General features: G+C 37.5%; 2 protein-coding genes across 13 annotated transcripts in view; both read right to left on the bottom strand.

Moving 5' to 3' along the window:
* INPP4A (inositol polyphosphate-4-phosphatase type I A) overlaps positions 1-6,854 on the bottom strand; it is a 55,457-nt gene extending 48,603 nt beyond the window's left edge. For 2 of the 12 annotated variants that reach the window (XM_072413130.1, XM_072413113.1), the window contains exons 1-2: positions 6,696-6,841; positions 5,632-5,719 (exon numbers count right to left, since the gene is read on the bottom strand). The gene's annotated coding sequence lies outside the window, so the exon portion shown is untranslated. Of the gene's footprint in view, positions 1-5,631; positions 5,720-6,695 lie in introns of all 12 variants that reach the window. The other 10 variants (XM_072413069.1, XM_072413105.1, XM_072413079.1 and 7 more) reach the window with 9 other exon arrangements.
* A 4,635-nt stretch (positions 6,855-11,489) lies between these two features.
* Positions 11,490-14,437, bottom strand: COA5 (cytochrome c oxidase assembly factor 5). The gene is made up of 3 exons (XM_072413140.1): positions 14,252-14,437; positions 12,694-12,777; positions 11,490-11,720 (listed from the first exon to the last, which is right to left on the bottom strand). The coding sequence occupies exons 1-3, from the start codon at positions 14,351-14,353 to the stop codon at positions 11,679-11,681; spliced, it is 228 nt and encodes a 75-aa protein (XP_072269241.1). The 5' UTR covers positions 14,354-14,437; the 3' UTR covers positions 11,490-11,678.
* Positions 14,438-14,477: the final 40 nt, after the last annotated feature.

Below are 14,477 nucleotides of genomic sequence, written 5' to 3' on the forward strand. Positions count from 1 at the left end.
AAGATACTAAATATATAAAATATATATTTTAAAGGCATATTCAGACGTGTCAGAGTCACTGCTGTGTTCTTCTGGGTGCGGTTTATCTCAATCCTACTTGCATTGAGTTAAGGCAGCCCATTAATTTGAAATGGTCTACCAACTTACCTCATCGGCCAAACACAGCCAAAATGATTATTTTTGTAACAGCATGTACCAAAACACATGCAGGGTTCTCTCCAGCCCCTTTTAGCCTGGCATACCGCTTAGCACTTTTTGATAACTACCTGGCTTTTTATGGACGGTTACTGTACAGAGGATTCCAAGAGACTTAGGTCAAGCAAAATGCAGGTATTTATATTTCTTGGTTTAAAATACATATGACTTTGAATAAATTTATCAGGGCACTTGTGTTTTTTCACCATCTATGGTTTTAATATCTCACAGTTCAGGTTTAGGCTTGTGCTAGTACACATGGTGATCTTTATTTTTTTATAACTTAAATTGAAACCTTCCTGTTGCGGAAAGACTTTTGCATTAATAAAACTTAGAATAAAATAAAATTATATGGCTTGGAATTTTAATCCCCATTTAAATCTGCTTCACTATAGCGAACAACCAAATGTAGAACAGTATTTTTCTTCAAACATACAAAAGGAAAATTACTCTGCTGAGTACTATGATTAGAATGTACAATATGTCCATCTTTTTTCCCTTGTATTACCTATATTGCAGTGTATACATTAATGCTTTCAAACATAATCTGCTGTCAAATATATTCTAATACTTACCTCTTCTATTAGAAAATCTGTTGGGTCCCAAGTGATTTTTTAGGAGTCTACTTTTACATAGAAGACGTCTTAAAAAAAAATAGCCCCTGATTTAAATATAACTACCTCCCCAGCATCACAATTCCCCCCTATCCTTTACTCTTTGTTTAGCTTCCAGCCGTGAAGAACATATTCTGCACTTTTTAGGATGGAGAGAATGTGACTTTATATATCAACATTAGGCCAATCAATAAGCGCCATCAAAGGAAGAAAGACCATAGTCCTATGTAAAGCCATGGCTAGAGAAATTTAACGCTGATATGGGGCTTTCTTTAAAAACTGTTAAAAGGAGCGAAAGGGAGAAAAAGCCGAGGGTGTATGTTGGGTTTGGGGAGAGAAGAATGAAGGGCATGGAAAAGGTGCAAGAAGAAAAGCAGCTAATGTTTTACTGGCATATGAAGTACAGCACCTCAGCGCAAACAGACTTCTGCTCATTTGTTCGGTCCATACAATAAAATTCATTAATTACAGCTTTTTTTGTCTCACCTGATTTGCATTAGGGTAGGTAGGCAAAGCAGGAACATATAAAACATGAAGCAAATTTGGAGCTTCAGAATAATGATTTAACCTCTAAAGCTAGCCACACATATTATTCAGTGGATATCAGAAATCATACAGACTGTATCAGATTTTTAACACCTTCACAGGACATCACAGTTCTTATTTATTGTTCATTTAAAAATAGTCCAGAAGTGAGAACTACTGGATCTGCTTTCAGTATCCTCCGCTTCCATCCAATGCCAGGCTATTCTAACTACCTAAAGGCTCACATATCCTGACAGAACTGAACTGTACCCACCCCCTTCTTCTCTTGCCTGCACTTTCTACAATCCAATATTTTTGTTAATCAATATCTTTCCTTCTATTTTTTTTTTTTTTTTTAGTAACCCAGTGTGATGACATAAATACAGCCAACAACCAGTCCAGACGGACATGTAGTGGTGGATCATCGGTCTTCACTAGCAGAAGGTGAGCTGTGAAGGGCTATATGATGGTTTTAGTTTTACTGATAAGTGTAAATCTTACAAAAATCATATACAAACATTGTGTATTGTCCTAATTCTCCAGTGATAAAGGATTTATGACACATGGAGATCACAGGGAACTCATGTATCTGAGTCTGTAAATGGTCTGGAAATGGTCACATAGAGAGAGACTGCTCAGTTTCCACACTTTCTATTTGACCGACTACCTTAATTGTTATATGTATTGTTTTTGTTTCTGGAACTATATTACGATTTTCTATGTTGCCTGAATTAACCCTGGTCTAAATTATTTATTGTAACAGCTTAACATAGCGGATGCTTTTTTTATTTACAGTTCTATATTGGCCAGATCTGGTTTTAGAACAAAGTAATATAATCAAAATCATCCATCAAACTCAATACAGTCTGCGCCAATCAAAACCCTAAAAAAATCCTTACAACCAATATACTTAACAGAACAGAAATACTGCAGAAGCTTAAAATGATCATAAGCATATCATGGAGAATAAACTAAAATGCCATAGACAGAAATATCACATTCAACCTTGTGAATATTTACTTTTAATCAAGGTTATATGTTACAAAATCAACACTTTGAATAACTCTTCCTGACAAAGTCAACTCTCTGACAATGCAGATACAAAAGGTGAGTTTGTCAAGAAAAGAGAAGACATGTAAGACAATGGAGCATTGACAAAAGGCAAACTAACAGGGAGAAACATGAACATGAGAAATGAGATCCATTTACCACCAGAAGAAACAATGTAACTATTTTATATGATTAAAAAAGTACAGACGACCACAAAGGAGCTTTGACAAATTTTGAAGAATCAGCACAACAAGAACTAATCAAACCCAAAAAAATACAAGCCGCCTATAAATACAAGATAGTAAATTCCAAGAATATGTAAAAACGTCCCACCAAAACAAAGGGTTGATTAAACAATGGCTAAAGAAAATAAACACAAAAACTTTGTACACTCAGTGTTCATGTTTTGTCACTGTCAGGAATACCAAGATGATGACATTGCATAGACATGGCATGACCAGAGGTCATATAGGTTCAATGAACTTTGGAGAAAACACACTGCTGGTGTCCCTAGATCCGCTCTCAACCACAGACTGTTACTCTTTCCAAGGCTTCCCTGAAATATATCTAATAATCACATAAATAGGGAACACAGGTTTGGAAATTTCACCACCAAAGTCAGTGAGAAATGTACAGTATTAATAACCTGGCTTTGGGTCAGGATTAAAGCTAGTGGATAACCATAACAGCTAAGCAACTAGCATTTTTAAAAGGAGAGCAATGACCACCCCTGTTTTTTTCCTATTACAAGTTTACTGTAAGATATAATCATAGACAGTGTTTCAAACCGCAAATGAAAGCACAAGTAAGTCAGAGAGGAAACCTGTGTCACAGCAGCAAAAAGGAACTATTGCTTTTGGCATCCAGAAAAAAATTCTAAATCTCTGGGATTTTTACACTTAGTGGTATTTGCGAATGTTAAAGCGTTTGTTAAATTAAAAAAGCCATATCTTGTTGTATTTGAAAAATCATTTATACAACACTTGCCTTTTATTTTTTACTTCTTCTCAGGGTAATACTTGGTGATTCTGCAGTTTTTAGGTTTCCTGTGTAGTTCTGACCACATCAAGCATAGAAACAGATCCTTGCATGTAAAGCATGTCAGCATTTGCAAGAAAGTGGACTTTACTTCCACTATAAGCATATTTATATGCTTTCTTCTTTTCAGGTTCATCTTTCACCTACTAAGAGTGGGTAATTTGAGAAGTGGGGCCAGAAAAGTATAAGTAGACCTTCCTTTACTTAGAAGGCTGTTTTTAGATAATACATATACACAAATAAATGTACAGCCCATAAATATACAAATTAAGCAGTACATAAGACAAGCTGACCCATGTCATATGGTACCATATGTCCTTTATTAAGAGCTACGTTGCTTAAAAGGAAAGAAAAAATAGCAAAGAGCAATTTGGTGATGCTTTTTGGGAAAAACATTTCTCTCTATGTAATTATAGATTAACACGAGATCAGTCATATTTGCTCAATACAGGTCCTACTTTCATGCTTTGTGGTGCTGGGTTACCAGACTCTGATAACAATGCACTCCAAGTGCGACTGATAACACAGTAAAGAAATAATAAAGAACAATTATTAGGGCATGCACATAAGTCATATACAAAATGACCTTACAGTAACTAAAATATAGCCTGTACATATATTCTTAGGGCATGTTTGACAATTTTAGGGATAAATTAGATTATGTTTACCTATAGCCATTTTTTTATTGTATTTGGATACAAAAGTGAAGGATTAGAAAGTTTCTGTTGTGGAGATTCACCCTCTCTATTTGGGAATTATTGGAAATCTGAAATTTTACAGCTGTAACCAGAACAAAGCTAAGGAGAAGTCCTTCAATGGGGACATCTGTTGTGGTGACAATGAGTAGGGAAACACCCTTTACTTTTTATAGATTTCCATTTGCATTTTCAAGACAGGAAGTAATGGGAAATCACACAGAAAATGAACAATAAGCTGAGGTGAGTAAAAACTGAAAATGGTTTCTCTCTTCCCACTCTATCTTCAAAACTCTGAAAAAATTTTCTAGAAATAATTCAACTCTGGATTCTGAATGCACCACAAGGTTTATTAAAGATTATTAGCAATTACCAATCGACTGATCGAGTTAGGTGATCAGCAAATGACAATATACAGGCAGGTGTGATACCTAATAGCAATGCAAGCGTTAGGTAGGTTTTAAACCCCAAGACCACACTGTACGTAGGGCTTTGGCTTCCGCCTGACTTACTGCCATTCCCCACCTACTAAAACTAAGCCCTAACTCCATCATTTAACAGTTGAAGCTGTATTGACCAGTAGAGGTATCCAGTGGTGGGCCCCTGATGACACCTCCTTAAGTCTGCCCCTGAAGGTACTTATATTGAACTGTAAAATGGTGAAGAAAGAGTCTGGCTTTAAAAAGGGTTAGCTTAGCACCAACCTGCGGTCCCGACTTTTGGAGGTGCTCCAGGTCTAAGAGACAGTATAAGAAGCCAAAATTCTGACAACAGTGGTATTGTGGTCTATTTGACAAATCACTCCTGTTTATAAATAGGGTTCACCTGTTCTTTAAAGAAATAGAAGTGTAACTACTAAAATAGGAGAATTAAATTAACTCCCATTGTTCCACGAATATGTATCTATACAAGGTATATACATAAGCCTGGCTGCAGCCACATTGCTATATAATAGAAGACCTTGAAAACATTTCAGATGCACACAGGAGTACTACACAATGGCCCATCAGAAATACAGTTCCTTATCAAAAACAAGAAGTACTCGCCAACACACTGATATACACCGCTTCCTTAAAATTTGAGAAATTCAGATAGATCTCCAGTATAGAGTATAGATAAAGTATAGATCATGTAATCCCAAGAAAAGACCAAGAGCCTAGGAACCACAGGAACTTCTATTATACTGTCAACACAGTGATTATTATAAGTGTCATATATTACATTATGAGTGATGTAGACAACACGGCGATGACGCTTTCATCACAGTTCATCTGAAGACCTCCAGTGGACATGGTATAAGTATGTTGCATTTTTCAATGGATTTAGCAAGCATAATGTTTGCTGTGTGGTGGCTGCTCAGTAGATTTTTTTATTGTCCGGACCAAAATCCAAACCTGGGACACTGGTGCTGGGAGGCCAGACAGATAACCACTAATAAAGTACATTTAATTTTAAACATCTAGTTACTGTCACAAAGAAGCTGCCATACAGGACACATGCACTGAAAAATATACCTTACTTCCACTGATACTATATTCACAGATGAGCTGAAATTTCGGAGTAGAAGTAGGAAAGTTAGGAAATGTCTTCTGTAAATTCTCTCTGTAAAACACATTGGTGCTATATAAATACTAAATAATAATAATGGACTGTGCAATATGTTATAAAAATACTTAGTATTATAAAAATAGTATAAGTGGTTCTCAAATGCTAGCCGGACCATGAACAGTCATTAAATACAAACCCTATCATGTACATACTCCTATAGATTATATTAGTCATCTACACTGACTATTAAAAACTTTGTAAAACTTGAGGCATGTATTATACTAAATGAAAATATATTAATAACTAAATCCAACCTGCACAATGTGTCAATAAAATGAAAAAGGTGTCAAAAAGTACAAAAACAAGTACGTATTTACCAACGTTTATTTCTACCCAACAGATCTGTGTGTGTGGGAACAATGGTTCCCTAGAAAATGTCATCATCAGTGATAGATAATTCATTGACCTTATACCAAAAAAGCAGGAAAGAAAATATCAACCAGAAAGACATATTGGCCTGGTAGGACTTAGCAGCCTGCACACAACTAGTCTCCGCCAACCTTCTATAACCACCGCCAGGCCTAGGTAATAGCTATTCCATCTCATGGGGCCACGGCTTTACAGGCACACGGGATTAAAATTGTATTATAATAATATATGATAATAACAAAAACAGAACATACACTATCTTGTAAAATTGTATTGTAATAAAATATTTATATAAAAAGAACATGAGACAACTATTATCCTTTAATGTATATTGTATAAATAGCAGACAATATTTACAAAACAAAGGGGTGATTAGGGACAGGGATATTAGGGATATTGCAGAGGCCAGCACTACCTCCTACAAGCCCATGCCAGGTATGAGCAGCCAGCACCTACACATGGACAGAAGGATGCAGAGGCTGTAGTCTTGTCTCATTAGGCAATGAACAGCCAGCACTTTAATAATAAGCAGATCCCATCGGACGTCTGCTAACAAGCCAGCACTGTGATCCCCTGTATAGGCAGCAATCAATGCACCTACCGTGCAGGGCCCCCCAAGTCTTTCTGTGCCCAGGCTGGGGGGATCAGGATGTCTTGCAGCAGGGAAGAAGCTGCCACTCCTTGCAGGTTGATGATGCGTTCCTCCCAGCAACATACAGGCACAGATTCCTGCTCAGCCCCCTGACGTCACCAAGCCGGCCTCCTCCTCCTCCTTGCACAATGTCTGCTACAAGTCCTCTGCCTGCACTGAGCAATGAGGTCAGAGCCCACAGGCTGCCTGTGTCACCAACTAGCACTGACAGCTGTGCTGCACAACACATACATAGGGGGGAGGGAACACACATCACACTCATTCCCCACAGTGCCAGCCTTTCATCATTTTCTGGGGCACCTTGCTGCTGGACTTGTTTATTTGTGTCATAAATCATGGCATGGAATAGGATCCAATTTACAAAGCTAAAACACCAGGATCCTTATTTACTGTCATTTTCTCATCTCCTTGTACAATGAGCATTAAAGTCTTTGAAGAAATAGCTAGCAGGCATGCTTTATTGCAGAAGAGATGCAGCACGCATACATGCACAGCTCAGTGTATATTCTCTGCATGTCTTTGGTGTCAGGATGAAATTATTTCTATGCAGGAGATTCATCACTCCTGGACAGACAATTAAGATGGACAAAAGTGCCCAAATGTTGACAGGCTGCAAATGCCAGCTGCAGCAATAAGGCATGCTGCATTCTTAAAGAGGTGTGTGCAGCATACTTTAGTTCTGCAGGATGGGTTGGAATGGAAGTCCAGCATTTTCCTGGACAAGGTACCAGCCCCCTTTAGGTGTGGCGGTACACAAAAACCCAAAGATATGAGATGGCATTCAGAGGGTCCATCAGCCATGGAATTGTTTTCTAACAATGACGTAACATATGTCAAGCATTTATGATTGTGCTAAAAGAAGACACTGCCTTCAATGGTTTTATCTTATCACCAATTTCTAGAGTTTTTAAACTCCGTCCCAGATCACGTCCTGGCGACTACTTTCCAATATTATTATACCAAGATAGAAAAACCAGGGAATTCAGTTTAGGTTGCACAATACAGACTGTTTACCGAATTGTAATGAATATCAGATTTTGAAAACCATTATCTGCTATAAACAAGATTCCCAGCCGACTTTTAAAGGCTGTGGATGGAGCATGTAGGTTTTGTTGCCCAATGGGCAGCACGGTGGCTCAGTGGTTAGCACTCTGGCCTTTGCAGCACTAGGTCCCAGGTTTGAATCTCAGTCAGGACAATATCTGCATGGAGTTTGCAGATATAAGTTTCACTTATAAAAATGTTCGATCAGACAGGTCATTATTGCATAAAGGGACAGACCATGTTCCTTCTAATAAACCTGCCTGATTGCTCTGTGGAACTGAAGCTGAGCTACGCACACATTGCATTGGTTCCCAGGATACTCAGCAATCTCTGCTTCCCCTGCACTGCTGGGACTGAATGAACTCCTAAATGTCTGTGCAGTTACTTCATCCCAGCCTGGCCAATCAATATACCTTAAGATTGCAAGTAGGAAGAAAAAAGGAAGTTAGTGGCACCCTGAGATGGAACAGGGACAAGTGAGTATAGGGGGTTTGGTTCTGCTATTACTGCCTTTGCTACAATGAATGGGCCCCTGGGAAGGTTTTCTGGCCTAGCCAATAAAGATGGTCTAAGATCCTGAACCAGGAACAAGACCAAAATAAGATGATGGTGAGCTGTGTTCTATTTTAAAATTAGTAGCTGGAAGAAAAAAAGAAGTGAGCCCAATCAAAAGAGCAATGGTCAATGTAACTGGCTCTCCCTGAAACATGAAGGGTTAAACAGAAGGAACTTTATGAGGAACCATAGACTCAGTACTGGGAACTTCATTTTAGGATTTGCAGTGAAATTCAGGCTATGGTGCTCAGTATTGCTGCTAACCATAATAGAGAGATGTATTGCTTTGTATTGTGTCCCAGTGTAGAGTTACCTATGGTGTAAGAGGTAGGGCTTTTCTTTCCTTGTATCATAGCTTCTGGCAAGTACAAATAAAAAGTGTCATTCCTAAATATCAACATATTGAAATGGCAAGAAAAAACATACAGTGTGGATATCTATGACATTACACAACAATTACGAGCTAATAAAACCACAGCCTTTTACATCAAATACTTATCAATCCCAGTAGGAAATAGGTTTGCAATCATTCTTATCAATATAACTTTACTCATTTTTACATCCTGGAGCTATGAATTTGTTAAAATGTTGCTTCTTCATTTTAAGTTTGAGAACATGCTTTACATGAAGCTTATAGTAATGAATGCAAAACGTGCATAAAATATCAAACAAAAGGGAAACCTTTGCCCACTTCTTTTTTCTAAAAAAAATATAATATACATTTAAAATGCACCACGCTGCAAGTAAAACATGCATTAGAGCAGTAATATATTTTGTATACATGTGTGAATGCATCCTTAGGCTGGCTGTACATCTGTGCCTTGCAGTAGCATGCAGTAAACAAACACCTAATACAGTAAAGCACATACAGTACACCATGCATTGCAGACCAAGCTTCCCAGTGCACTTCTACAAAATATGCATTTCATCTTTTCTGTACATTGTAGTATAGTGTGTTAAAAACTACTGATGCATGTGGTGTGTGGGAAGCTCATTTTAAATAAAAATATAGGATTCCTTAACATAACGCACCTTAACCTGCAAAATACTGTATTACTGTACTTCTACTATGCAAAACATGTTACTGGTGTGAGTGACTTATATCTATATTAAGTTGTTAACTAATAGTTGTTTACATTGTGGCAGCATTCCAAAAAACAGTAGTCTTTTTTAGAACTATACACTGGTGATTCTGGATGTGCATTGGGATGTGGGTGAAATGCGTTGATTTTCATTGATCTACTTACTATACTGAAATGAGGAATAATCTTTTAATTTTAGGTTTTATTTTATTTTAGATTTGTAATCAGCATGTGAACACAATATATTTACTGTGCTAGAATCCTTGTATCCTGAGAGATTCATAAACAAAAGAGTAGCATTTGCAAAAATCATTCTGCTGAGGTTCCTTCAAAACTTTTTTTTATTTTAGAATACATTCCCAAGTGTCAATATACTAGAAAAAACCCTTCTTAAATGTGAACTTCCAGATCTAGAGGATCATGTGTTCCTTCTACCCTGAGAACTATAAATATATTGTTTAAACCATAAAGCACGCAGTATACATCGAAACTTCTTATACCTGGGACTGCAAAACTTCCAGGCATTTTTTGGAAAAATCCAGAGGCAGAGCAGGGACCTGTAAGGATGCAGATCTATGGGCAGTGACAGGGGAGTTCTCATTTCCTCTGTCATTCCCTCATAACTTTCTGAAAGCTTTCTGTCAGTCTAAGATGCAGAACTTGAATCAGTGCTGATGCAGTTTACTTCAAATAGAAATAAACTGTTTATTTCAATTTTATTATATTGTATTACCTAAAATTTAATAGGTTTCCGAATTTTTTTGATGCATGGCAAAGTTTTTGGCAGTCTTGCATGCAGCCTGCCCTAGGTAACATCCACGCATTGCTGAGACTAATAAACAGGGCAAAGGACAGGGCAGATCAGTGCAAGTGAAAATAAGGTAGGTTCAGGATACCCTCTGCCATTGCTAGTGTTTTCTATATATAATATGCTGTGTATTTGTTCTTTAAACCCTAAAATAAAAAATGTAAGATAGAAGTTCAGCTTTAGGGGTTTTTGTGAGGTATTTTAATATATGACACAACACCAATGGCGTTAATTGATTTCCGTCTGACAATGACTGCATAGATCCCCAACCAACATCATTTACCAGCATATGACCACTCAAGTTACTACTGACACTGGAGACCTTTTTAGCAGGGATTTCAATCCAATTGAGAATTGAAAAATGGTTCATGACAAGGCTCCATGCTGCAAATCTGATCTGCCAACTTTTATGTACAAAATTTGGAACCTGATCGACGAAGAATATTGTTTCGTAATGTCTCAAATAATTCAAGTGCTCATAAAAGCAAGAGAAGGTGAGAAGTAGAAACTTTTGGGTTAATTGCAGAATTGTTTCCTCATGATTTAGTGTTTCCTACTCGGCTTTAACAAAGCATGTGCTTTTGATTGCAACGATGTGATGTAATTGTTTTGGAGGTACACTTGAATCCTTTTAAATAAAACAGTTTTACAGCAAATTTTTGAATTTTTTTGAAGTGAAAAGGGCAAATATTCAAAAGTGGTGATTTAATATAGCAGGGGTCATATAGCCCAATCCACTGTTTGGAGAAATCCTGGACTGGTCTGTTTAGAAGAAGTGTCTCAAAGAGGAGTGCGGTTTATGCTAGACATAGAGAATAATGGTGACCCTTCTCTCTCCATATCAGACAAGTAATCTTCCCCTCTTGGCAATACTAATGAATATTTGTTGTAGTCCCCACACACATACATTTTGCATGAGTTACCCCCCACACAGGCCAACATGGGAGGAAGGTGTCTTTGCTTTTACAAGTTGAATGGTAGCATGCACATATTTTGAATACATTTTTTTTTTTACTTAACATCACTAATGGCATATAGTTTGTACTGTTATTGTATGTATACTTCATGTACGTATGTATGTATGTTACCTCAAAGTACATATTCTTTCCTAAGTATACAAAAAAATGAAGAGTGCAGCATAAAAAAGGCACACAAAACCTATTACAATTATAAATATATTAGTCACTATAACGTCTCCAAAAGAAAAAAAGCGCATATCAGATGTTTCCTGCAAACAAAATACTCCCCCAAAAATATTTTCTTACAATTTATTGTGTGTTTTCGACAAACACTGCAAAGCTTTATTTTCTCACCACCAATAAGATTTTTTCTAGTAACATAGTAAAACAAAAAATAAAAAAGGAATCATTGTACTATGCCCTCTGCTGGACACAACTCAGTGTAGTAAATAGTTGTTCCCCAGTCAAATGCATCTTCCATGCCTCAGTAACCTTTCCTTCCTCGAAAGCGTGCTCTGTTGTCCAGCTGAGAATAAACATAAAAATGATCATTTCAGGACTTCCAGGATTCCCAAAGACAAAAAAAACTTCTGTGCTCTTCTAATACATAGCAATTGTCCCAGCAAGGACAAAAGTCCAGTATTTAAAGTCTGGGGGACTTACAAAAAGACTGATTGGACTAAGGTTACTGGTGTGAGTTTAAATAAAAATACATAGGTTACAAAAAAAATAAAACATAAAGGGGGTCTCACTATATGCTACAGAGTATTCCAAAGGAATTTCTTACTATGCACTGCTACAGAAAAATAATTTGGAGGTTTTATTTTTTTATGCACCTTTAAAGCAGCAAGCTAATCTGAACAGCCTACATAGATCTAACAATTTTAAGCAGACACTGTAGTTATCCTTAATAAATAGTGTAAGCTACAGACAAATGCAGAGATGTGCACAGGGCCCCAAATATTTACTGAAGCTTCATAGCAGTGTTCACTAAGGGCCAGTTAACACCAATATGTTGCTTGGTAAAACAAGTATTTTACCTCTTTAAAGGTCACTATAACATATTAAGATAAAGCTCCCGCACTGCACCACAGCATATACTACTTACATAGGCCTTTTGTGTAACCTAAATATGATACTATGCTTATATTGCATTTGGCAAAACAATCTAATACAAGAAAACACTTTGGAAGGGGTCCTCATAGAGTTCCATGAACATAATGGGTGCTATGGGCAACTCTTGTTCAGGGGCAAATCTAATGGTCTTCTATATATCATGAACACCTAGACAAGTAATATGGTAAAAATTAAAAACAATGGTCCATGACCAGGCTCCATTCTGCAAAGTCGATCTTTCAACTGCTATACAAGATACCAGGAACATAATCAATTAAGAAAATTGTTGTGTTATATTATGATAGCAACAAATTAACTACTGAAGTCAACATTAAACCAAATACTAGTGCAGTATTAGAACACTTTAACAACACTATACTTACAATTGATCTTTTACATTCAAAAAATGTGACTTGTAGAGCTCTGCAGTGGCCTTCTTTCAGACATTGCTTAGGGGTCTTTCCTTCCTGCACAAAAAAAAGCAATCCTAACAACATAATTCACAATACATAAATACAATTAAAGCCCAATCCTTAATCCAATTATTTTCAGGTTTAGAGCTAAAGCTTCTGTTGTACCTGAACTTACAGTTTACACTGCCTATTGATTGGCCTCAGTGTAAGATCTATCAGTCTATAGTTTTACTCACGCTAACAATGTTTCACAGTCTGGTCAGAACTTAATGAGCGCCCCACAAAACAAGTAAAGCCATTAGAGCAACGATAAATGTTCAGTGAGTTACAGCAACCCGATGGGTAAAGGCAGTTCTACCAAAATCCAGTGGCTTGAAAGAAGTTCCATATCTCATACCTGGCTGTGAAGATAGGAATTCACAATCCAAATTGTTCAGCAAATTATAATAACCAACCTTCAGGAAAACAATAAGGAGCAAAGCTAACTTCAAAGGAAGTGCTCCAAATCAACTTCATGATCCCTATCCAAGGAAAAAAAAGAATTGTGCCATTTGAGCAGAATTTCCTTTTCATGTGTGTAATACATAAGGGATCATCTGAAAGAAGGAGCATGAGAATCTAAGACACACATGGAACATAGATGAACATTTTTTTTTCTTTAAAAAAGAACTTAACTTAAAGGTTAAGCTATTGTTGTTTTTTAAATAAGTAATGTAGAAATGTGAAATAAAAATTATTACAATATTTTATCAATTCATGTACCAAGTTTAATATTGTTTAGGCACATGTAAAGTCGTCAAAAGGGAAATAAATTGCCGATCTCACTGCGCATGTGCAGTCAGATCGGCAAGTTTTTTCCCATCTACGTCACCTGATCTCGTGCCTGTGTCGGGTGACGTAGGAAAGAAGATGGCGGCGCCTAGCGCGCTGGCTCAAAGACGGATGCCAGGACAACGTGCAACCTGAAGGAAGAACCGTCTGGAGGTTTCCTTTTGTTTTGGGTGTTTTTTTGGGTTTACTTCCTCCAGAGGTTAGCACTAGGTCCCAGGTTGTAATCTTGGCCAGGACACTATCTGCATGGAGTTTGCAGGTTCTCCTCGTGTCTGCGTGGGTTTCCTCGTGGTACTCATGTTTCCTCCAAAAAAAAACATGCAGTTAGGTTAATTGGCTTCCCCCTAAAATTGTCCTTAGACTGTGGTAATGACATAGGACTATGGTAGGGACATTAGATTGTGAGCTCCTTTGAGGGACAACTAATGACATTACCATTACCAACTTGTACAGCGCTGCATAATATGTTGGTGCTATATAAATACTGTGTAGTAATAATAATAATAAATGGCAGGGTGTGGCGAATTGCATACACTGCACACCAAACTACAGCATTACAGTGGTTGGGTGAAAGTCTCTGTATTAATATATTGTATTTTACATATTATATCTATACTGTACATCACACATAGAGGACAGACAGCTGAGGAGGAGAGAACACAGGGAGGTGATTCCATGTATTGCTATCTATGCACACCTGCAGCACACATTCACTCTCCAGCAGGCAGCTCCTCAGGTCCTCCTTCACCCCCGCACAGGGGTGATTATCTTCCTCCTTATCTTCGTAGTACTTGGGCATTGCTGCTTCTCTGTCACCCCTGCACTGACAGATCTACATGGGCAGCGCCATATTTCTCCCACAATGCTCAGCGTCTCCTCCTGTCGCAAAGTCATTACTACTTCCGCATTCTCTGGCTGCTCGG

This window comes from Pyxicephalus adspersus, chromosome 1 (assembly GCF_032062135.1).
Source record: "Pyxicephalus adspersus chromosome 1, UCB_Pads_2.0, whole genome shotgun sequence".
NCBI classification, from domain to species: Eukaryota; Metazoa; Chordata; class Amphibia; order Anura; family Pyxicephalidae; genus Pyxicephalus; species Pyxicephalus adspersus.

Coding starts and splice junctions, on each gene's coding strand:
- COA5 (XM_072413140.1), bottom strand. CDS start 14,353: ATGCCCAAGTACTACGAAGATAAGGAGGAAGATAATCACCCCTGTGCG. Junction 12,778..14,251: donor AGAGTGAATGTGTGCTGCAG/GTGTGCATAGAT, acceptor TTTTTTGTGCAG/GAAGGAAAGACCCCTAAGCA. Junction 11,721..12,693: donor TTGAATGTAAAAGATCAATT/GTAAGTATAGTG, acceptor GTTTATTCTCAG/CTGGACAACAGAGCACGCTT.